Raw genomic sequence first — 20,958 nt, 5'->3', positions numbered from 1 at the left:
GAAAATCTAACTGTATGAATCATCATATCAACAAAGGAAAAGTGAAGTGTTATAATATTAATAGACATTGAAAGGAATTTGATATAATTTTTCAGACATTTCCTATAAAAACTTGTTAAGTAAAGAAGGTATTAGGAAAAAATCATCTAAATAAGATTAGTTATTCACCAGAGAGCAATGACAAAACATCATACTGAATAGTGAATCTTAAGCCACACAAAACTAGCAGATTATTTAGAGACACAAACAAAATGCTGAGGTTACAAATGGAATGACAAAGTTAATTACTTGGGAGGAGTGTCAGGGAACGAAAATGGAAGAGAATATACTGGGGACTTCCTAGGTATAAACTTCATGGGAGTGGGGTGAGAAGTGAAATGGGTGTTTATTTTATTGTTTTTCCTTTAAACTCTAAAATTATTTTATAAAATACTCTTGATTTCAGTAGACAATAATATATATACAAAGTTAACTGATAGACTCTATATGTCTAACATACAAGTAGCTTCGAAGAATTTTTTAAGTCAAGCATAGGCTGAGGTAATAAATCGTCAGTTTATTGAAGAGAAAATTCATGTTACTTATAAAATATGAAAAGGTGATCAACCTCATTAATGACCAGAGAAATAGTCATTTGAGTTAGATACCCATCAGATTACTTCCACCAACCAGTGCTAGCAAAGATGTGGGACACACTCATTCATTACAGATATGATTGTGCACCACTGCACTGAAAAGTCCATGTGCACTTATCTCTACCAGAGCAAAAGTTGTAATCTTTCTACAAATACATCCTGAACATAGAAATACAGTTGATGGTGGAGGCTCACCTTGTTTTGTAACTCTTAGTAAGTGTCATAGCTTTATCCCTGACATTTTCCCTGGTTTCCTTCCCTGAGCCTGTTGATTTGCTGGAATTCTCTTCCACAGACTGGTCCTAAGCACAAGTCTTCCAGAAGACGTTTTAAGGTAAAAAATAAGTACTTAGGGAGTACAAGATACTAGCGGAGGCAAGAGAAAATATGCCAAGCCTGCTAATTCATCAAAAGCAGTTGTAAAGTTGGTGAAGGACTTAGACTGTGATTTTGACCTACTTTCAAAAGAATGAAGGCTTCAGAAACTCTCATTAACTAACCTAAATTGTGGATTGTAATGGCACTTTTATAGAAATATACTTGTGTGAAGCCCTCTGTCATCTCCTCAAGGAAAAAAAAAATGTGTATAGACCTTACTTGGTTCATAAGGCGGCAAAAGAGCAGGAGCATATATTTTGGAAATATAGGTTAATACTTTGTAGTCCACTGTTTGAGTTTATAAGGCATAACTTAGCTGTCTGAAAGAAAGTGCTTTATAGTCGGAGAGTGGATCCCTCACACATGAAATCTGACTAAAATTTTTTTAAAGTGGCTACATCTTGTCTAGATTATTTCTCTTTTCCTTTTCCTTCTAAAAGCAAATGTTTCATCTCAAATTGGAGGAGTATTACATGGATGTGAGTTGTGCTTCACAGTCCATTGGCAGTAATATAGAGCAAAATGTGGTTAGCAGTGATTAGCATTAAAATGTGAGAATTCCATCTTTTCTCCAATACCTCCTTTGCTTGCTACTGCCTCTTCTTTGGGATTAAGCTTCCAGCTGTAGTAAGCAGGACCAAGAAATAGGGGGTGGGTAGTTTCTTCTCCAGAGACAAACTCTTAAGCTTTCCCATTTTTTAAATTTTCCTGGATTGGTCATGCGTCTGGGTAACTAGAAAGGAGCAATTAATTGAGCTTTTATAAAGTATTAACTTTATAAATAGTTACTAGTATGATAACCATTATTAGACATTAACTATGACCAGATGAAAGCAGTGCCTCACATTCTTTCCTTCCCTTGATAAAAGTTTCCAGCCTTGAAGAGCTTCCTGTGCCTTCCATGTTCACTAGTATTAATCCATTCATTCACGTATTTATTCAACAAATAGTTATTGTGCTCCTGCTCTGCGTCCGGCATTGTGCTAAAGGCTGAATATACAGTGATAATATTCCATCCTTTCCTGCAGGGAGTTTGCAAAAAAAAAACTGTTTATCTGTCTCTCTGTCTCTGTTTCTCTCTCTCTCTTTGATTTATTGCTTGCTTGTTTGTTTGGTGACAGACCCTGTCTCTCTGACACCACACAACCACCACCATCAATAACCCCAGGAAGCCCCTGTACTTTCTGCCTTCCACTCTCAGCCTCTGTTGCACCTTGAAAGATAGCAAAGAAACCTATCAGTCAAGACTCTTTACATTCTGTGAAATCCTTGAGTTCTTTGCCATGTGAGACGAATCGACTATTCAGAGCAGGACTCAACAGAGGTTAAGTGTGGCTAGCCTGATTTACCTGTGTGTATGTGTTTATATGTGTGTGGTTCTTACAATTCACTGGCTCCTTAATAAAGGAACTAGAATGGGATTTGTACTCACAAGTACAAACTTCATACGTAACATGCCACTCCAGGAAATTCTGGTCCTTCTTCAAAGCTCAGCTTAAATCTCACCTCCTTTAGTGGACCCTTTGCACACCCTCCCCATTCCCGGGCAAAGTGAATTATTCTCTCTGATCCCACAGAAATTTTCACAGTTACTTCTGCTTCTGTCACTTTGTGTGTGATAATAAGTGATCAGGTTGTCAAGTGTGAGCCAGAGTTTTCTCACTTGTCTGATTCATCTTTGTATTCATAGCCCCTAGTAAAGTATATGCATATAATTGATATTAATAAGGTTCTTGGACAAATTAATAAGTATGTCACTCTAGATAATCAGTACAAGTCTTCTAGAACTGAGGTCGTCAAACCAAATTTGGCCCCCGCCCGTTTTTTTTTAAGGTTTATTTATTTATTTTATTTAGTTTTTGGCTGCATCGGGTCTTAGTTGCAGCACACGGGATCTTCATTGAGGCATGTGGGATTTTTTGTTGCAGTGTGCGGGCTCTTCGTTGTGGTGCATGGGCTTCTCTCTAGTTGTGGCGTGTGGGTTTTCTCTTCTCTAGTTGTGGTGCGCAGGCTCCAAGGCGTCTGGGCTGTGTAGTTTGCAGCACACGGGCTCTAGTTGAGGCGCGTGAGCTCAGTAGTTGTGGTACATGGGCTTAGTTGCTCTGCAGCATGTGGGGTCTTAGTTCCCTGACCAGGAATCGAACCCAGGTCCCCTGCATTGTAAGGACTGTAAGGTGGATTCTTTACCACTGGACCACCAGAGAAGTCCCGCCACCCCCCTTTTTTTTTTCCGATGAGATAAATGCTTTTATTTTATTTATTTATTTATTTATTTATTTATTTTTGACTGCACTGGGTCTTCGTTGCTTCACGTGGGCTTTCTCTAGTTGTGGCGAGCGGGGGCTACTCTTTGTTGCGGTGCGCAGGCTTCTCATTGTGGTGGCTTCTCGTTGTTGCAGAGCACGGGCTCTAGGCACGTGGGCTTCAGTAGTTGTGGCACATGGGATCAATAGTTACGGTGCACGGGTTTAGTTGCTCTGCGGCATGTGGGATCTTCCTGGCCCAGGGCTTGAACCTGTGTTCCCTGCATTGGCAGGCGGATTCTTATCCACTGTGCCACCAGGGAAGCCCCTGCCAGCCGTTTTTATAAGTAAAGTTTTATTGGAACACAACCACACTCAAACAGTTACATACTGTTTTCATACTCCAGTAGCAGAGTTGAGTAGCTGTGGCAGAGTCAGTAGCCCACAACCTAAAATGTTTACTCTCTGGCCTTTTACAGAAAGTTTGCTGACTCCTGGTTTAGACATACATTTTCTTCCACTCAGCATTGCTGGATAAACTCTGAAAATGTCTTAGTCATTGGTTGCTGTTTATCAAGATTTTTTAAAGTGATATACCATTACTTTTGATCTAACAAGGTACCACAAGGGTACTAATTAAGTTACAGCTGTAGTTGATTCCATTCCTGGGGCAAATTCTCCGTTCTTCAGTTGAACACCTAACTGAAGTTGGGTGTTTTCTAAATTGCACCAGTACCACATTCACAAGTCATAATTCTGTTGTCATATTTGTGGGACCTCAGTGGAAACTAGGATAGAAAGAATCCCATTACAACTGGCTAAATGATAAACATCTAACCCCATTTCAGTTAAAATTAGAGAAAGTAAAAGATTATTCCGAGAGGTTTGTTTAGCAAGTTATATAGCAATAAAGGGCATGAAAATATTTTCCCTCGTCTGTTCTTTGAGTAGCCTAATACTAAAGTTTTAGTCTCTGGACTTACATAGCAGTGGGCCTTTGTTCAGACAAGGTTGAGTAAATGAAGTACTATCAGTTTTCTATTTGTGATTTGTTCATTATTCTAAGTGTATATGTGGCCGTTAGCGCATTGCCTAACACAGAACATGTCTTCAGAAATATTTGTTGAATTAATGTCCTTGCAAGTAGAAATCTTTACAGGATTCACTTATTGTTATGTTGCATTAGTCCTTTATACATATAGAAATAGTAAATTTTATCATTGCTCGGAGGACGGCAAGGTTAACCCTAGCTGAGATTGGTAAACGAGACATGACAAAGAAAATACAATTAGAGTAACTACTGAAGGACTGAAAAAACAGAAAAGATAGGTAAGGAAGGCATATAAGGCAGGGAGATGGCATTGATAGAGACAGGCACACGTAAGATGAAATGACAGGAGTGGGGCTGTCCCAGCCTGCTGGAAGCAGTCTGTTTATTCAGGTTAGAGTGATTGCTCGTAAAATTGAACAGGTAGGTTAGGGCTATAGCTCTAGAATTTAAATACCTTAGATACCTTATCATATTACTAGAAAACCACAAGATGCTTGAGCAGAGGAATAAAAAGGAAAAGACACTAGGTATGAGGAAGATGAGTTAAGAGACCCTGAAAGGTGGAGGAGCAATAGACAATGACAGGGAAGAATGATATGAGAACTGTTGAAATGTATGTAACTTGACGAGATCAGGGGGAAGAGAGTGAGGAGGTCAAAACTGATCACAGGGTTTCTAGCCTCAGAAAACACGGTCTTGTCATTGATAGAAAGTAGGAAATCAGAAGCATTATGAGGGAAAGGTGATTAACTCATTTTTAGTAGAGGAGGTCTTGAGCTCGAGAGAGAAGCCAGGGGCTTCCCTGGTGGCGCAGTGGTTGAGAGTCTGCCTGCCGATGCAGGGGACACGGGTTCGTGCCCCAGTCCCGGAGGATCCCACATGCCGCGGAGTGGCTGGGCCCGTGAGCCATGGCTGCTGAGCCTGCGCGTCCAGAGCCTGTGCTCCACAACGGGAGAGGCCACAACAGTGAGAGGCCCGCGTACCGCAAATAAATAAATAAAAGAGAGAAGCCAGGGCTGGGAGGTAGATTTCAGAGTCCCCAGAATAAAAGAAGAGGTAGTCAAGGGTCTTGTTGCAGTGAGACTAAGAAGAATGCAGTCCCAGAAAAGGCCTTAGTATTTAGCTCAGGAGATCAATCATTACCTTTGAAAATGAAGACCAGGTTGCCAAAGATTAAAGCTGGGTCACCCAACGTGAGGACTTGGACTTCTAATTGCTCGTCAAGGTAGTATTGGAGAGATTTCAAAAAGCCTAATGGAAATTCCACATACAGCTAAATAACAAACAAAAATGTCACAATTCTTTTTCTTTTCCTGAAATCATACCAATCCAATGTTGGTTTTTATGCGGACTAGAAGTTCTGAGGTACATTAACGATGGATTTGATTGATTTAAAGTGGGAAAGTGTATTATTACTTAATCTTGCCTCTTCGGCCTTTTGAAAGAGTTCATTGAAGTGTTCCTTGGAACACACTTTGGCAAATGTGTGAGATAATGATGTGAGGTTGCCTAGCAGCAGGCTCTCTGATGGGCAGAATCAGGCTTTTAGTCCCAAGATGTCCACATAACTGCCACACTAATAGGTTACAGAGTGTTGCCACGTACATTGCTTCATCTGGTCTTAGCACCACTCGTTAAAATATCTCCCAGCCACCTTTATTTCCGAAATTAATAAGGCAGTCTCCTTTTAACTTTGCACATTCCTAGCTGTTGAGAGTTGCTCTAGAATTTATTTGGAAGAATCCAGTACTTTCTTTCCTTCAGCTTCTGTTAAGAAAATTGAAATCCTGCTTTGTTTTTTTTTTAATGTCCATTAGCAAAATCACCTTAGAATGAGTTTGTGCCATGTGTGTATATTTTTTTATGTGCCTGTGTCACATCTGTGTCTATTTAATTCAGTTACCCAAAGAGTAATGATGCAAAGAGCCATAATAAATATTTGAGGTTAGAAGTGGATTTTGACGTGAACATATTTCTTACTCTTCTATTTGATTATGTACATTTCAAGGAATTGATTATTATAATCTGTGTATCATTAAAACTATGAAAAGCTCATTGCTAAAAATCCTTAGAGTATTTTTCAACATCCTGTGCTTCTTCAGAGCTTCGAAAATAGGCTCCTAAATGAGAACTGTGTGCACATCATGGCTTGTAAGTTATGTGTGTTTAGAAGTTTCTCCTGAAATAGACAAAAAGCATAAGCAAAATTAACTGCAAGGTTAATTGAACACTCTCTTAGGAGAATTACACTCCATGCCAGAAGGTTGCTGGATTTTCTTCTTAATTTTAAGAAGAGAAAGACACCAACAGACAATTGGGAAAGAGCAGTTTCATACACAGATATGCATCAAAGACACCCCTTGTTAATGATCTCAGATGACTGGATATGCTGAAATACAATGCCAAACAGCATTCTTTGCTAAATAGCTCCAAGTAGAGCCTTAGGAGTTTCTACCTTGTCCAAGGTAGAGTAAGTGCCACCAGTGGAATCTAGTTCCTACAACTGACATTGAATTCCATTGGCAAAGCGTCTCCTCTGATTGGTTTTTGGCATCATTTCAAGGGTCCCCATCCCCCAGCAGCTGCTGTGCTTTAGAGTGCCAGCGTAACTCGGAGAGAGGCAGAGATCATTCAGCTGCAAGCACTGGGGAGGTTTTGGCGTCTTCCACATCATGGGAAGCCAGCCAAGTTGTGCTTAAAGCCAACTTCTAAAAAAAGACCTTTCAAAAATATAAATGTTTTATAGCTGAGCTCCTGCTTGAGAAGTCTCCCCCATGTTCTGTCTCCTCTATCCCAAGACTGGCCACAAGCCATTAGCAAGGGGCAGATGAGAAGGGAAAGCTTTGACTCTCACTTTCTCCCTAATCTCCCAGACTCTCAGGGGTGACGTTCTTTATTGGACTTGGGACATATGGGGGAAGTGAGCTGGGGTCCTGTCAGAAGGTGCTAAAACCCAAAGGCAAGAAAGGCATGGAGGACAGAGCCCAGACATTTGAAGCAAAGAGTTGGAGCCAGAGAAGGAACAGAAGGAAAGTCATTTGGTCCCTGCTTTGAACGTAAAGAATGACTTGATAGTGTTTATTCTTGCTTATTTTTTTTCATTCCAGTTTATTTGAAGCTAAAATTCTTTGTGATAAGTATTGGGCTTCTGTCTAACAGGACCTCTCCTGGTTTGACTGAATGTTCCTCAACATAGCTATGTTTCCTGTATGTTAATAAAGGCATCCAGTATTTTCTTTTACTGTTAGGAATTGATGCAAACCCCGTAGATTCAGAGACGCAATGACTTTTGACAGTAGCTTTTTAAAAATGATAATAATTGCTTTTTTCACATATGTGTATATCCTAGATGGTGCCAAAGGTCCCAGATCACTGAGGGCATCAAGTTTGTTGGTGGTGCGAGGAGGAAAAATTAAGCGGAAGTTTGTGGATCTGGGGTAAGCTCTTCATGAAGTTAAAAAGCAAGCCCTCTGTAAGAGAAGGATTAAAGGAGAAAATGTCAAATCCCCCTTTCTGACTGTGTGCTGTCATTATAGGGCGCCTTTGCGAAGGAATTCCAACAAGGGAAAGAAATGGAAAGAAAAAGAGAAAGAAGCCAGTAGGTTTTCTCCAGGTAGCAGGTACGGGTGGGTGATTAAGAACAGATGTATCTCTGCATCTAAACTTTCTGGCCCCTTTCCGTTGTTAACCGGAATTAGCGGTCGGTCGTTACCTCTTTGCTGAAGTGATACAGCTAGAGGTGAGATGAAAACAAATTGCAGTTGGTATTTGTCTTACTCCGATTGAAGCCTACACCTGGCCTTGGGTAGATCCATTGGCTTAGTTGCAGAATTATGGTCACATGAAGAGTTTTAATAAATGTTTATCTAAATACAGTATAAATGTATCTATGTGATGTGTCAGACACATTTCAGCTTTTTTGCCTGGCTACCCACAATTCTTGTGTCTTCTGGTTATAAGTCTGAAAGGGTAATTTTGCATTTAAGTATATTGTTGGCTTTCAAGACTGTTCTGTCCACATGTGGGTAAGAAACACCAGTGTCTTACCCACCAGTGTCTCACTGAACTCAGCTATTAAGTTGATTTTTGCTGGCGCCATCAACTATGCTTACTGTTCAATAGAGACTTTCCTATAGAGAAGTGAACTTTGTATAGCACATTGTCAAGGTTTCCCAACTTTATGCTGAGATTACATAATTGTAAACTTAGGTTTATATAGGGAGACAATAAAGCACAGAGCTCTCTCTGAAGTCCAACTGCCTGGGTTTGAATCAGCGCTCTCCCAGTTACTACCTTTAAAACCTTCGACAAGTTATTTAGCCTCTGTGCCTTTGTTTTCTCATATATGAAATGAGGATAATAAGAGTAGCTACCTGTTAGTGTAAGGATTAAATGAGTTTTCATGTAAAGCATTTAAAATGGTACCTGGCACATAAGGAGGCGTTCAATAATAATGATAGCAATCTGCTATAATTCTTATTATTATTTGCAAGTTACAAAGAAGTTTTATATTTATCATTTCATTTGATCCTTACAATAAGATTGGGAGGGCAGATAATAATACCATACTTTATTGATGAAGAACTTCACCTTCATAGAATTTAATTGATTAGCCCATGATTATGCAACAAGCAATTAATGTCAGTTAGCTGGGGCTTGGCCTCCTGTCCAGATGTCTTTCCAACACTGCATGTCACCTCCTAGTTACTTAAGCATCTAATGATGTTTACATTTATTTATGAATTTTGGGAATCATCCCAATAGTATAGACTAAGGAAGAAACAGACAAAATGCTAAGAATAAAAGAATGTAAAATTATTTGGGGACCACCTATCCATTTTATAGGTTGTCCCCAGCTGTTTCCTTTTTTCTCTTTTCTGGCATACACCTTGGTGAGAAATTGTACCTTCTCCCTGGGATTACAGGAGAATGGGGGAGAGGGTGAGGGATGAGAAGAGAGAATTCCAAAATTAATTATTTTTGTTAGTCTGGGTTTCCTTTATGCTGTGCAGTGGAGAAAGGCAAGAAAGCTCTGTTTATATTAAGGACAGGAATTTCAGGAAAAATAAGGCCATAATGCAACTCAAGAGCACTTTTAACTTTGTGTGGTTTTAGAGTGAGAAATATAAAACAGTCTACTTTATGCCTTAGAATTAAGAATAGAAAACTGTCAAATACGCTCAGGGGAAAAAACAACAACAGATAGTGAAACCGTTTAAGGGAGAGAGAGAGATGCCCAAATGCACAATGGGAGAGAGACTTGAACACTTCTGAAGTGACACTGTGCTCCCTTCGGTCCCTGGGCTCCTGAGGCAGCCACTACCTCTCACCTTTGGGGCCCCACCCTCAATGGGACATAAGCGCAGGCATCCAACAGAGTGGAGGGGAGAAGCTTTGACTGAATTGCGTCGTAGGAGCCAGAGAGTTCTCACGCCCTTGTGTAAATTGCAGGTGAAAGTCAAGCAGGTGTTGACTCTCCTGGCAAATACTCACCTTACTCCAGGCAAAACCACCATAATCCAGGGTGGGTGGTCATCATCCTGCTGCTGAACCGCAGCCGATACCAGCTTTTGAAGCAGCAGCCAGCTAGGCTGCCTAGTCAGCTACATTTTAAAACATTAACTCTGCAGTCTCTCTGCATCAGTAGTCACAAACAATTCACGTGTACAACATTACAAAGTAGTTTTCAGTTAGAATCCTAGTTTCATAATTATTTGTAATTACAGTAGAAGGTTGACAGGACTGAAAGGAATTCATGTAACTGAAACAGTAGGGCAGGGAAGAAGAAGGATTTTTTCAGTTTCAAAAAAATAAATTTTTGAGGTATCACAGTAATTGGTTAACAGTAATCAAATCTAATGACAGCCTCCATTCTCCTATGTAGATGAATAATGGGCCAGAACCTTATTCAGAACATATTCCAGGAAGTACAGTTACTGCCCAGTAGGAGCATAATGCAGTTGAATTGGTTTCACAGGGCCCCTGAAGGTAGGTGGGTGGCAAGCACCATCAGCTGCAGGGTCCCACTGCAGTTGTGGAGAAGAACCGGGGGTAAACTCATCACTCCTGTGAGGTTTCCTCAGAAAAAGGAGGGAATGATTCACAAATTGAGTTAATAATCTTATCTTTTAGGCTTTTCATCCAGTTCTTATAGATTGTAAAAACCTGATCAGGTCATTCAATCAGTGATAACCTAAGGCTACCGGACTTGAAAGAGGCCAGACATTCTCTAAATGTGGTCTTGGTTTTAGTTTTTCCCTTCCCAAAGAGTAAAGAATTTACTGTATTCCTTGTGGAGACAAAGTGATTCAAATACATGACCAACATGAAACAAGTAGATGAGGTTAAAATAAGAAGAAGTAAACCCTACAGACATATATGGTTTGGTTCTGTCCTTTTCAAACACGTGCTCAGTGAACTTTCTGATTTAACCAGATAACATAGCAGATAACAAAAGCAGGAAACACTTAATCGTCAGAGCTTGTTCATCCCTTAAAGTACATACCAAAGAGTGAGATAAAATACTCTCCTTAGAGTAAGGAGCCACTGGTGTCAGTGGAGTGTCTATTTTTGGAGCTCTGTAGGAGAAGCTCCCAGTTTAGTCACTGAATGGAAAGCCCTGTGAGCAGATATGTGTATCTCAAAGCAAGGCTAGAGGGTGGCACATGGGGAAATTATGGGGAAGGGAGATGGCGCTCCTCTGTGGAAGCAAATCCGCTTTCACCTTAGAAGTGTGAACAGTGGAGAAAACACTGAGCTGGAATCCAGTTATTCGTCCTGACTTTGCCATAGGTAAGTCTGAATTCCTTGGACTTTGGTTTCCTACCAAAAAATAAGTGTGGTCAACTAAAACTACATGGTCTGTAACTCCCTATCCATCTCTGCCTGCACTATCCAGCATGGTAATCTCTAGTCAGATGTGGCCCTTGAGCACTTGAAATGTAGCTTGTCTATATCGAGATGTGTTGTAGGAGAAAAAGCATGCTCGATTTCAAAGACTTCGCATGGAAAAAAATAGAATGTGACGTGTCTTGGTATCTTAATAATTTTATAATACTGATTACATGTTGAAATAATATTTTGAATATTTTGGGTGAGATAAAATATATTATAAAAATTAATTTTACCTCTTTTTTTCCATGTGGCCACTAGAAAATTTTAGTTGACTTATGTGGTTCATATTATATTTCTATTGGACAGTGTTGATCTATATGATTCTATGAAAAACATACTCTTTTGATTTCTGACTCTTTATTTTGTTGGTCTGTAAATTAGCATGTATTCATTTGTTTGTTCATTCTTTTTTTATCTGTATGTACTCCTCTTTGTTCCAAATATTATTTGTTTATATACAAAAATATATATGGTACAACAGTATAATTTATTTTAAAAGTAAATCAGATAGGGTAAAACAAGATAAAGCAAAAAATAAGGTTGGTACTTAGAACATCTTCAGCAGTACTTTCATAGTAAATATAACAGTGACCTCCAGTAAAAGCCAAGAGCATAATGTCAAGGCGATTAAGAGCCCGAGTTCAAATCGCAGCTCTGCCACTTGTCCTCTTGAGCAAGTTACTTAACCTCTCTGTACCTCAGTTTTCTCATCAATAAGATGGAAACATATATTTACCTCTTCAGGTCATTAAGGGGATTGAGATCACATTTAAGCACATTTTAAGTCCTTAATAAATATAAATGGCTATCATCACTATTAACGCTTAAAGTAATTCTTATTGCAGGGATATAAAACTAAATATTTTCTGGACATATTTTTCTGGCAGTCTCATTCATGCAGGGGTGACTTTGGTAATATCTTGACGAATAAATGGACTATGTGGATTATAGTTCAGGCAATCCTTCATAGATGCCGTTTCTCTCAAAGAAACTTTAGATAAATCATGGTACTACAGTGAGTTTGAGATTATACTGCATGACAAGTATCTGCAGGGCAGCTCTGCCCTGTTGCTGAGCAAGGGCCAAGCCTCTGCTCCTGAGCTGGAGTTGAAACACACCCTTTCAGAAGAGCTGAGGAGTGGGATAAACACATGTACGCAGAGAGAGAAACCCCTTTCTCTGCCTAAACCCGGTCCACAGAGGCACCCCAGAGAGGAGCCAGCTTTTTCCTTCAAAAAAAACATTTTAAAAAACAAGAAACAAAAATGTAGCTATAAATGCCGGTGGAGAATGGCCATTAGAAAATGGCAGAATAATTTGAGCCTGAAAAGTTTTAGAGTGCACATTACCAAGACACTGGTGGCCAGGAACAGTGATGGCAAAAACTCACCACTGGAGAACTTAACCTTGGCCATGTAGCTCACGTGGGCTCTCCCCTTCACTTGATATTTTTAATGCCCAAAGGTAGTAGCTTTGTTCTTATAAAGAGGATTATTTGGGTTATAAATTAAGAGTAATTTGTTAAAGTCTCCAATTTTAAAACCTAGCTTTTTTTGAGTTTAGCTCAACTTAGAAATCCCGTCATTTCGTTTTACACATCGAGTAAAATTTTATATGAAATAAAAAAGGTTTCACTTTTGTGAAAACCTTCGAACAATATTAGCTTAGCCTCAGGAGAGTAGACCTGTTCCCCCATAATTGTCTGTCCTGTTTTTAGCTGCATTTATAAATTTAATCTATTTAGTTTTCCTTTTAAGTAATTTCCAGTGCCTAAAACCTGACAGACTTACATTCCTAACAAATCAACACTTTTCCTACTTAAAAAAACTCTTGAAAATCTACTAAATTAACATAACTACAGTGACTTTAAACATCCCAATACTCTTTTTTTTTTTTTTTTTTTTTTTTTTTGTGGTACGCAGGCCTCTCACTGTTGTGGCTTCTCCCGTTGCGGAGCACAGACTCCGGATGCGCAGGCTCAGCGGCCATGGCTCACGAGCCCAGCCGCTTCGTGGCATGTGGGATCTTCCCGGACTGGGGCACGAACCCGTGTCCCCTGCATCGGCAGGCGGACTCTCAACCACTGCGCCACCAGGGAAGCCCCCCAATACTCTTTATCAGTGTGGTAGTTTTACACCTAATTAGTTAAATCTGAAATCAGTTAAATATATTAAGGTAGACTCAATAGACAAGTTTCTTTCTCAGTTTCTAATAATATAAATTTTCTTTAAAACTAACCAGTATATTTATTATTCCTAAACTAATATTTTTGTTTTGATAATACGGATTTTATTCACATGATCATCTTGCTGTTTCATTTTATATCTTCCCAGTATGGGGGAGACTCATTAAGGGAACAGTTTCTCCATCTCAAGTGAGTGTACGGGAGGAAAAAAATATATTTTTCCCTCTACACTCCTAGGTTCTTCAACTGAAGTCCTGTAAATTAGACTGACAGAAGACAGATTAACAAGGGAAAAGCATACAAATATATTTAATGTAAGTTTTATGAGACACAGGAGCCTTCCTTAGGAAATAAAGACCCAAAGAAGGAGTTACGCCTGGAGAATTTTTATCGTAGGTTTGATGAAGCATGGAAAGTTGTGGGGAAGTGTGATAGGACAGAAAGGTATGAGCCTAAGGGTAGTAAACTGGGGAAACTTAACCAGGCCTGTTCATTCATTTGCTCAGGTTCCTCTTCGCGTCTATCCATCTATGGAATTAAGGATGCTCCTTTCCTCTGGGTATAGGGAGGGCACCTCTCTTACATGAGGGTCTTATGACCTGGTTCAGGGGAGATGGGGAAGGTCAGAGAGCCCTTCCTGCACCTGCCATTTCTCAAATTCCTTAAAATATTCATAGCTTAAAATATTCACTATGCCAAGGTGTGCCCTATTTGGGGGTAGCGTGTCCTGAACCCCATCATAAGTTAAGGTAAAGCACTCTACGCTGACCACCTCAAATGGACTGTTAGTTATTGATCAGATATTTAGACCATAACTCAGGATCCAGAAGAAGGATATTTCAAGGTTGTCGGCCTGGCTGCAGATGGATACCTGCTTGTTATAGCTGTTACCTGTTCAGGTCTCTCAGTCCCCTTCAGAAGGGGCTGGCTTTACAACCTCCGTGTCCTTGGTGGATGTTAGAACCTTGCAGAATTACTTCATCTGATTTGAGTAAATGGAGGTCTGCAATCCTTCCTCTGGTTGCACCTAACTCTCTTCAATTAACCTCCTTTACTACCTGCTTGAATTCTATATTCTGTTTATACTTTTTCTGTTCTGGAAGTTCCTGAACTCCTAATTATATTTTGATGACATCCAATTAGACTCTGAATACTTAATTGTATTCAAAATTAAAACAAACCAAAAAAAAAAAAATCACCATGGAATGTTTACCTGAGCAACTTAATTTTGGGGTGCTAGCACCAGGGTAAACTGGTTTCAAGATATATAAATGAGTTAATTGTTTATAGAGTTGTTAATTATAAACCATTTAAATGCCAGGAGGCAGTTACTCTCCCCACCTCACACCCCCAGCATATGGCATTTTCGGATTATAGAGACTTAATTTGAAGACATGCTTTCTCCCAGTTCCTAACAATAAAACAATCAGGGATATAGCAGTGATTTGTGAATCTATTTTTTCCAAAAATGATAGTAAGTCATTAGTGTATAAGCTAAAAAAGAAAATGAAGCAAGTATAGAACACATAACCTGTTTTGATCCTCTAGAAATTATTTTCAGATCTATTAAGTATTCATTTCTACCAATCTTGATTTTTCAAGGGAATTATTAAGGATCTGTATGGAGTTTATGTCCCTTGGCCCATAACCTGCCCTCAGAGTCAAAAAAGTTAAGAAGGGAGGGAGGGAAGGAAGAATTTTATGTTATTCTTAACAGATTTCTCCACAAAGTGAAACAGACTATAAGAGTGGTCAATAGTAGAATAACTGTTACCAAACCCTTTCTGCTCCTTTTGTAGGCCTGAGAGTTGTATATCCAAAAGGAAATTGGCATTTATTTTAGAAAGCTGGTGAGCTGATAGGTCTATAATTTTAAAGTAGTGAAGAGTTTGCTCTTTTAAATGAATATTCTATACTCTAGGTCCAAGCAAATGGAAGCATATCACTGTTCAGTTTTTTGAAGGATACTAGGAACCACACAGAGGTTCCATCAGCTCAGGGAGTTTTAGAGTCAAGGATACACAAAGAAATGAGGGGGACAGGATACAGCCCCAGCAGGGGCACTGCCAGACCTCGAAAATAGTCTTCAAAATATCCCAGGATCTAGTGGTTTGCAGCTGTGAGGACAGTGGTTGTCTCCTTAGAAGTGGGCTTTCTTTGCTTTCTATGTGACTATTCCTTTGTTCCTCCGTTATCGTGGTGTGGAAAGCTAGAGCAGAAAGCCTCTGGATATTATCCAAGGCTGAGCTTCTATGATCTCATTCATCACATTGGCCTTTGGACCCGTCTTTAGTGCTGGATGTACAAGTCCACATGGAATTTTTACTCTTGAGTATTTCCCTGGCAGTGAGAATTTTATGAAAGGGTTTAATGAGACATGGTCTGCAGATTTTCTTTGAAACGTTACCTGGCCAGGATATGAACTACCAAAAGTCCTTTTCAAATAGGGCATTAGAATGACAACAATTTGGCAACAATATTCTTATTTCCTACCTATTAAAAGTGGTAGTGGACAGTGAACTCTATGCTGGAAATGAGGTGATACATTACTCTCTTTTTCCTGGTTCCAAGGAGGATTAAGAAAAGGATATATAAGATCAAGATCCATTCCATATGGGAACAGAGTCAAGGATGGGCACTCAAATTAAACAAATAAATCAAGCTTAAAGTTTGGCCGTGTGGCTGACAGGGTCTTGCTGCTCCAGCTGGCTGTCAGGCCTGAGCCTCTGAGGTGGGAGAGCCAAGTTCAGGAGATGGGACCACCACAGACTTCCCGGCCCCACGTAATATCAATCAGCAAGAGCTCTCCCAGAGATCTCTGTCTCAACACTAAGACCCAGCTCCACTCAATGACCAGCAAGCTCCAGTGCTGGACACCCCATGCCAAACAACTAGCAAGACAGGAACACAACCCCACCCAATAGCAGAGAGGCTGCCTAAAATCATACTAAGTTCATAGATACCCCAAAACACACCACTGGATGTGGTCCTGCCCATCAGAAAGACAAGCTCCAGCCTCATCCACCAGAACACAGGCGCCAGTCCCCTCCGCCAGGAAGCCTACACAACCCACTGAACCAACCTTACCCACTGGGGGAAGACACCAAAAACAGTGGGAACTACGAACCTGCAGCTGGCGAAAGGGAGACCCCAAACACAGTAAGTTAAGGAAAACGAGAAGACAGAGAAACACGCAGCAGATGAAGGAGCAAGGTAAAAACCCACCACACCTAACAAGTGAAGAGGAAATAAGCAGTCTACCTGAAAAAGAATTCAGACTAATGATAGTAAAGATGATCCAAAATCTTGGAAAGAGAACTGGAAAAATACAAGAAACGTTTAACAAGGAGCTAGAAGAACTAAAGAGCAAACAAACAATGATAAACAACACTATAAATGAAATTAAAAATTCTTTAGAAGGAATCAATAGCAGAATAACTGATGCAGAAGAACAGTTAAGTGACCTGGAAGATAAAATAGTGTATTAAATAACTACTGCAGAGCAGAATAAAGAAAAAAGAATGGAAAGAATTGAGGACAGTCTCAGAGACCTCTGGGACAACATTAAACAAACCAACATTCGAATTATAGGGGTCCCAGAAGAAGAAGAGTAAAAGAAAGGGACTGAGAAAATATGTGAAGAGATTATAGTTGAAAACCTCCCTAATATGGGAAAGGAAGTAGTCAGTCATGTCCAGGAAGCACAGAGAGTCCCATACAGGATAAATCTGAGGAGAAACATGCCAAGACACATATTAATCAAACTATCAAAAATTAAGTACAAAGAAAAGATACTAAAAGCAGCAAGGGAAAAGCAACAAATAACATACAAGGGGATCCCCACAAGGTTAAAAGCTGATCTTTCAGCAGAAACTCTGCAAGCCAGAAGGGAGTGGCAGGACATATTTAAAGTGATGAAAGGGAAAACCTACAACCAAGATTACTCTACCCAGCAAGGATCTCTTTCAGATTTGACGGAGAAATTAAAACCTTTACATACATGCAAAAGCTAAGAGAATTCAGCACCACCAAACAAGCTTGACAACAAATGCTAAAGGAACTTCTCTAGGCAGGAAACACAAGAGAAGGAAAAGACCTACAGTAACAAACCCAGAACAATTAAGAAAATGGTAATAGGAACGTACATATCTATAATTACCTTAAACGCAAATAGATTAAATGCTCCAACGAGAAGACATAGACTAGCTGAATGGATACAAAAACAAGACACATATATATGCTGTCTACAAGAGACCCACCTCAGACCTAGGGGCACATACAGAAGAGGAGTGAGGAGATGGAAAGAGATACTCCATGCAAATGGAAATCAAAAGAAAGCTGGAGTAGCAATTCTCGTATCAGACAAAGTAGACTTTAAAATAAAGACTATTACAAGAGACAAAGAAGGACACTACATAATGATCAAGGGATCAGTCCAAGAAGAAGGTATAACAATTGTAAATATTAATGCACCCAACATAGGAGCACCTCAATACATAAGGCAAATGCTAACAACCATAAAAGGGGAAATTGACAGTAACAGTGTAAGAGTAGGGGACTTTAACACCCCACTTTCACCCATGGACAGATCAACCAAAATGAAAATAAATAAGGAAACACAAGCTTTAAATGATACATTAAACAAGATGGGCTTAATTGATATTTATAGGACATTCCATCCAAAAACAACAGAATACATTTTCTTAAGTGCTCATGGAACATTCTCCAGGATAGATCATATCTTGGGTCACAAATCAAGCCTTGGTTAATTTAAGAAAATTGAAATCATATCAAGTATCTTTTCCCACCACAATGCTATAAGACTAGATATCAATTACAGAAAAAAAACTGTAAAAAATACAAACACGTGGAGGCTAAACAATATGCTACTAAATAACCAAGATATCACTGAAGAAATCAAAGAGGAAATCAAAAAATACCTAGAGACAAATGACAATGAAAACACAACAGCCCAAAACCTATGGGATGCAGCAAAAGCAGTTCTAACAGGGAAATTTATAGCAATACAATCCTACCTCAAGAAACAAGGAAAATCTCAAATGAACAACCTAACCTTACACCTAAGCAAATAGAGGAAGAAAAACAAAAATACCCCAAAGTTAGCAGAAGGAAAGAAATCCTAAAGATCAGATCAGAAGTAAATGAAAAAGAAATGAAGGAAACGATAGCAAAGATCAATAAAACTAAAAGCTGGTTCTTTGAGAAGATAAACAAAATGATAAACCATTAGCCAGACTCATCAAGAAAAAAAGGGAAAAGACTCAAATCAACAGAATTAGAAATGAAAAAGGAGAAGTAACAGCTGACACTGCAGAAATACAAAGGTTCATGAGAGATTACTACAAGCAACTCTATGCCAAAAAATGGACAACCTGGAAGAAATGGACAAATTCTTAGAAAAGCACGACCTTCCAAGACTGAACCAGGAAGAAATAGAAAATATAAACAGACCAATCACAAGCACTGAAATTGAAACTGTGATTAAAAATCTTCCAACAAACAAAAGCCCAGGACTAGATGGATTCACAGGTGAATTCTATCAAACATTTAGAGAAGAGCTAACACCTATCCTTCTCAAGCTCTTCCAAAATATACCAGAGGGAGGAACACTCCCAAACTCATTCTGTGAGGCCACCATCAGCCTGGTACCAAAACCAGACAACGATGTTACAAAAAAGTAAACTACTACAGGACAGTATCACTGATGAACATCGGTGCAAAAATCCTCAACAGAATACTAGCAAACTGAATCCAGCAGCACATTCAAAGGATCATACACCATGAGCAAGTGGGGTTTATCCCAGAAACGCAAGGATTGTTTAATATACGCAAATTGATCAATGTGATACACCATATTAACAAAGTGAAGGAGAAAAACCATATGATCATCTCAATGCAGAAAAAGCTTTCAACAAAATTCAACACTGATTTATGATTAAAAACCCTCCAGAAAGTAGGCATAGAGGGAACTTAACCTCAACATAATAAAGGCCATATATGACAAACCCACAGCCTACGTCGTTCTCAGTGGTGAAAAACTGAGACCATTTCCACTAAGATCAGGAACAAGACAAGGTTGCCCACTCTCACCACTATTATTCAACATAGTTTTGGAAGTTATAGCCACAGCAGTCAGAGATGAAAAAGAAATAAAAGGAATCCAAATCGGAAAAGAAGAAGTAAAACTGTCACTGTTTGCGGGTGACATGATACTATACATAGAGAATCCTAAAGATGCTACCAGAAAACTACTGGAGCTAATCAATGAATTTGGTAAAGTAGCAGGATACAGAATTAATTCACAGAAATCTCTTGCATTCCTATGCACTAATGATGAAAAATCTGAAAGAGAGATTAAGGAAACACTCCTATTCACCATTGCAACATAAAGAATAAAATACCTAGGAATAAACCTACCTAAGGAGACAAAAGACCTGTACACAGAAAACTATAAGACCCTGAGGAAAGAAATTAAAGATGATACAAACAGATGGAGAAGTATACCATGTTCTTGGATTGGAAGAATCAACATCATGAAAATGACTATACTACCCAAAGCAATCTACAGACTTAATGCAATCCCTATCAAACTACCAAGGGCATTTTTCACAGAACTAGAATCAAAAATTTCACAATTGGTATGGAAACACAAAAGACCCCGAATAGCCATAGCCATCTTGAGGAAGAAAAACGGAGCTGGAGGAATGAGACTCCCTGACTTCAGGCTATACTACAAAGGTGCAGTAATCAACACAGTATGGTACTGGCACAAAAACAGAAACATAGATCAATGGAACAGGATAGAAAGCCCAGAGATAAATCTATGCACATATGGTCACCTTATCTTTGATAAAGGAGACAAGAATATACAATGGAGAAAAGACAGCCTCTTCAATAAGTGGTGCTGGGAAAACTGGACAGCTACAGGTAAAAGAATGAAATTAGAACACTCCGTAACACCATACACAAAAATAAACTCCAAATGGATTAAAGACCTAAATGTAAGGCCAGACACTATAAAACTCTTAGAGGAAAACATAGGCAGAACACTCTATGACATAAATCACAGCAAGATCCTTTTTGACCCACCTCCTAGAGAAGTGGAAATAAAAACAAAAATAAATCAAATGGGACCTAATGAAAGTACAAAGCTTTTGCACAGCAAAGGAAACCATAAACAAGACCAAAAGACAACCCTCAGAATGGGAGAAAATATTTGCAAATGAAGCAACTGACAAAGGATTAATCTACAAAATATACATGCAGCTCAATATCAAAAATACAAACAACCCAATCCATAAATGGGCAGAAGACCTAAACAGGCATTTCTCCAAAGAAGATACACAGATTGCCAATAAACACATGAAAGGATGCTCAACATCACTAATCATTAGAGAAATGCAAATCAAAACTGCAGTGAGGTATCACCTCACACTGGTCAGAATGGCCACCATCAAAAAATCTAGAAACAACAAATGCTGGAGAGGGTGTGGAGAAAAGGGAACCCTCTTGCACTGTTGGTGGGAATGTAAATTGATACAGCCACTATGG

The 20,958-nt window shown here is 39.2% G+C and overlaps 1 protein-coding gene across 4 annotated transcripts in view; it reads left to right on the top strand.

The window, feature by feature from the left end:
• PPP1R9A (protein phosphatase 1 regulatory subunit 9A) overlaps positions 1 to 20,958 on the top strand; it is a 311,948-nt gene that overhangs the window by 280,987 nt on the left and 10,003 nt on the right. For 2 of the 4 annotated variants that reach the window (XM_065883479.1, XM_065883480.1), the window contains exons 13-14: positions 7,657 to 7,744; positions 7,844 to 7,927. The exons of the other annotated variants lie outside the window; for them this stretch is intronic. In XM_065883479.1, coding sequence (XP_065739551.1) covers positions 7,657 to 7,744; positions 7,844 to 7,927 — 172 coding nt within the window. The remainder of the gene's footprint in view (positions 1 to 7,656; positions 7,745 to 7,843; positions 7,928 to 20,958) is intronic. 4 annotated transcript variants of the gene reach the window in all.

Source organism: Phocoena phocoena, chromosome 9, assembly GCF_963924675.1.
Source record: "Phocoena phocoena chromosome 9, mPhoPho1.1, whole genome shotgun sequence".
NCBI lineage: Eukaryota > Metazoa > Chordata > Mammalia > Artiodactyla > Phocoenidae > Phocoena > Phocoena phocoena.
Note: the sequence above shows the minus strand (reverse complement) of the source record. Positions and strands in the feature narration are given on the sequence as shown.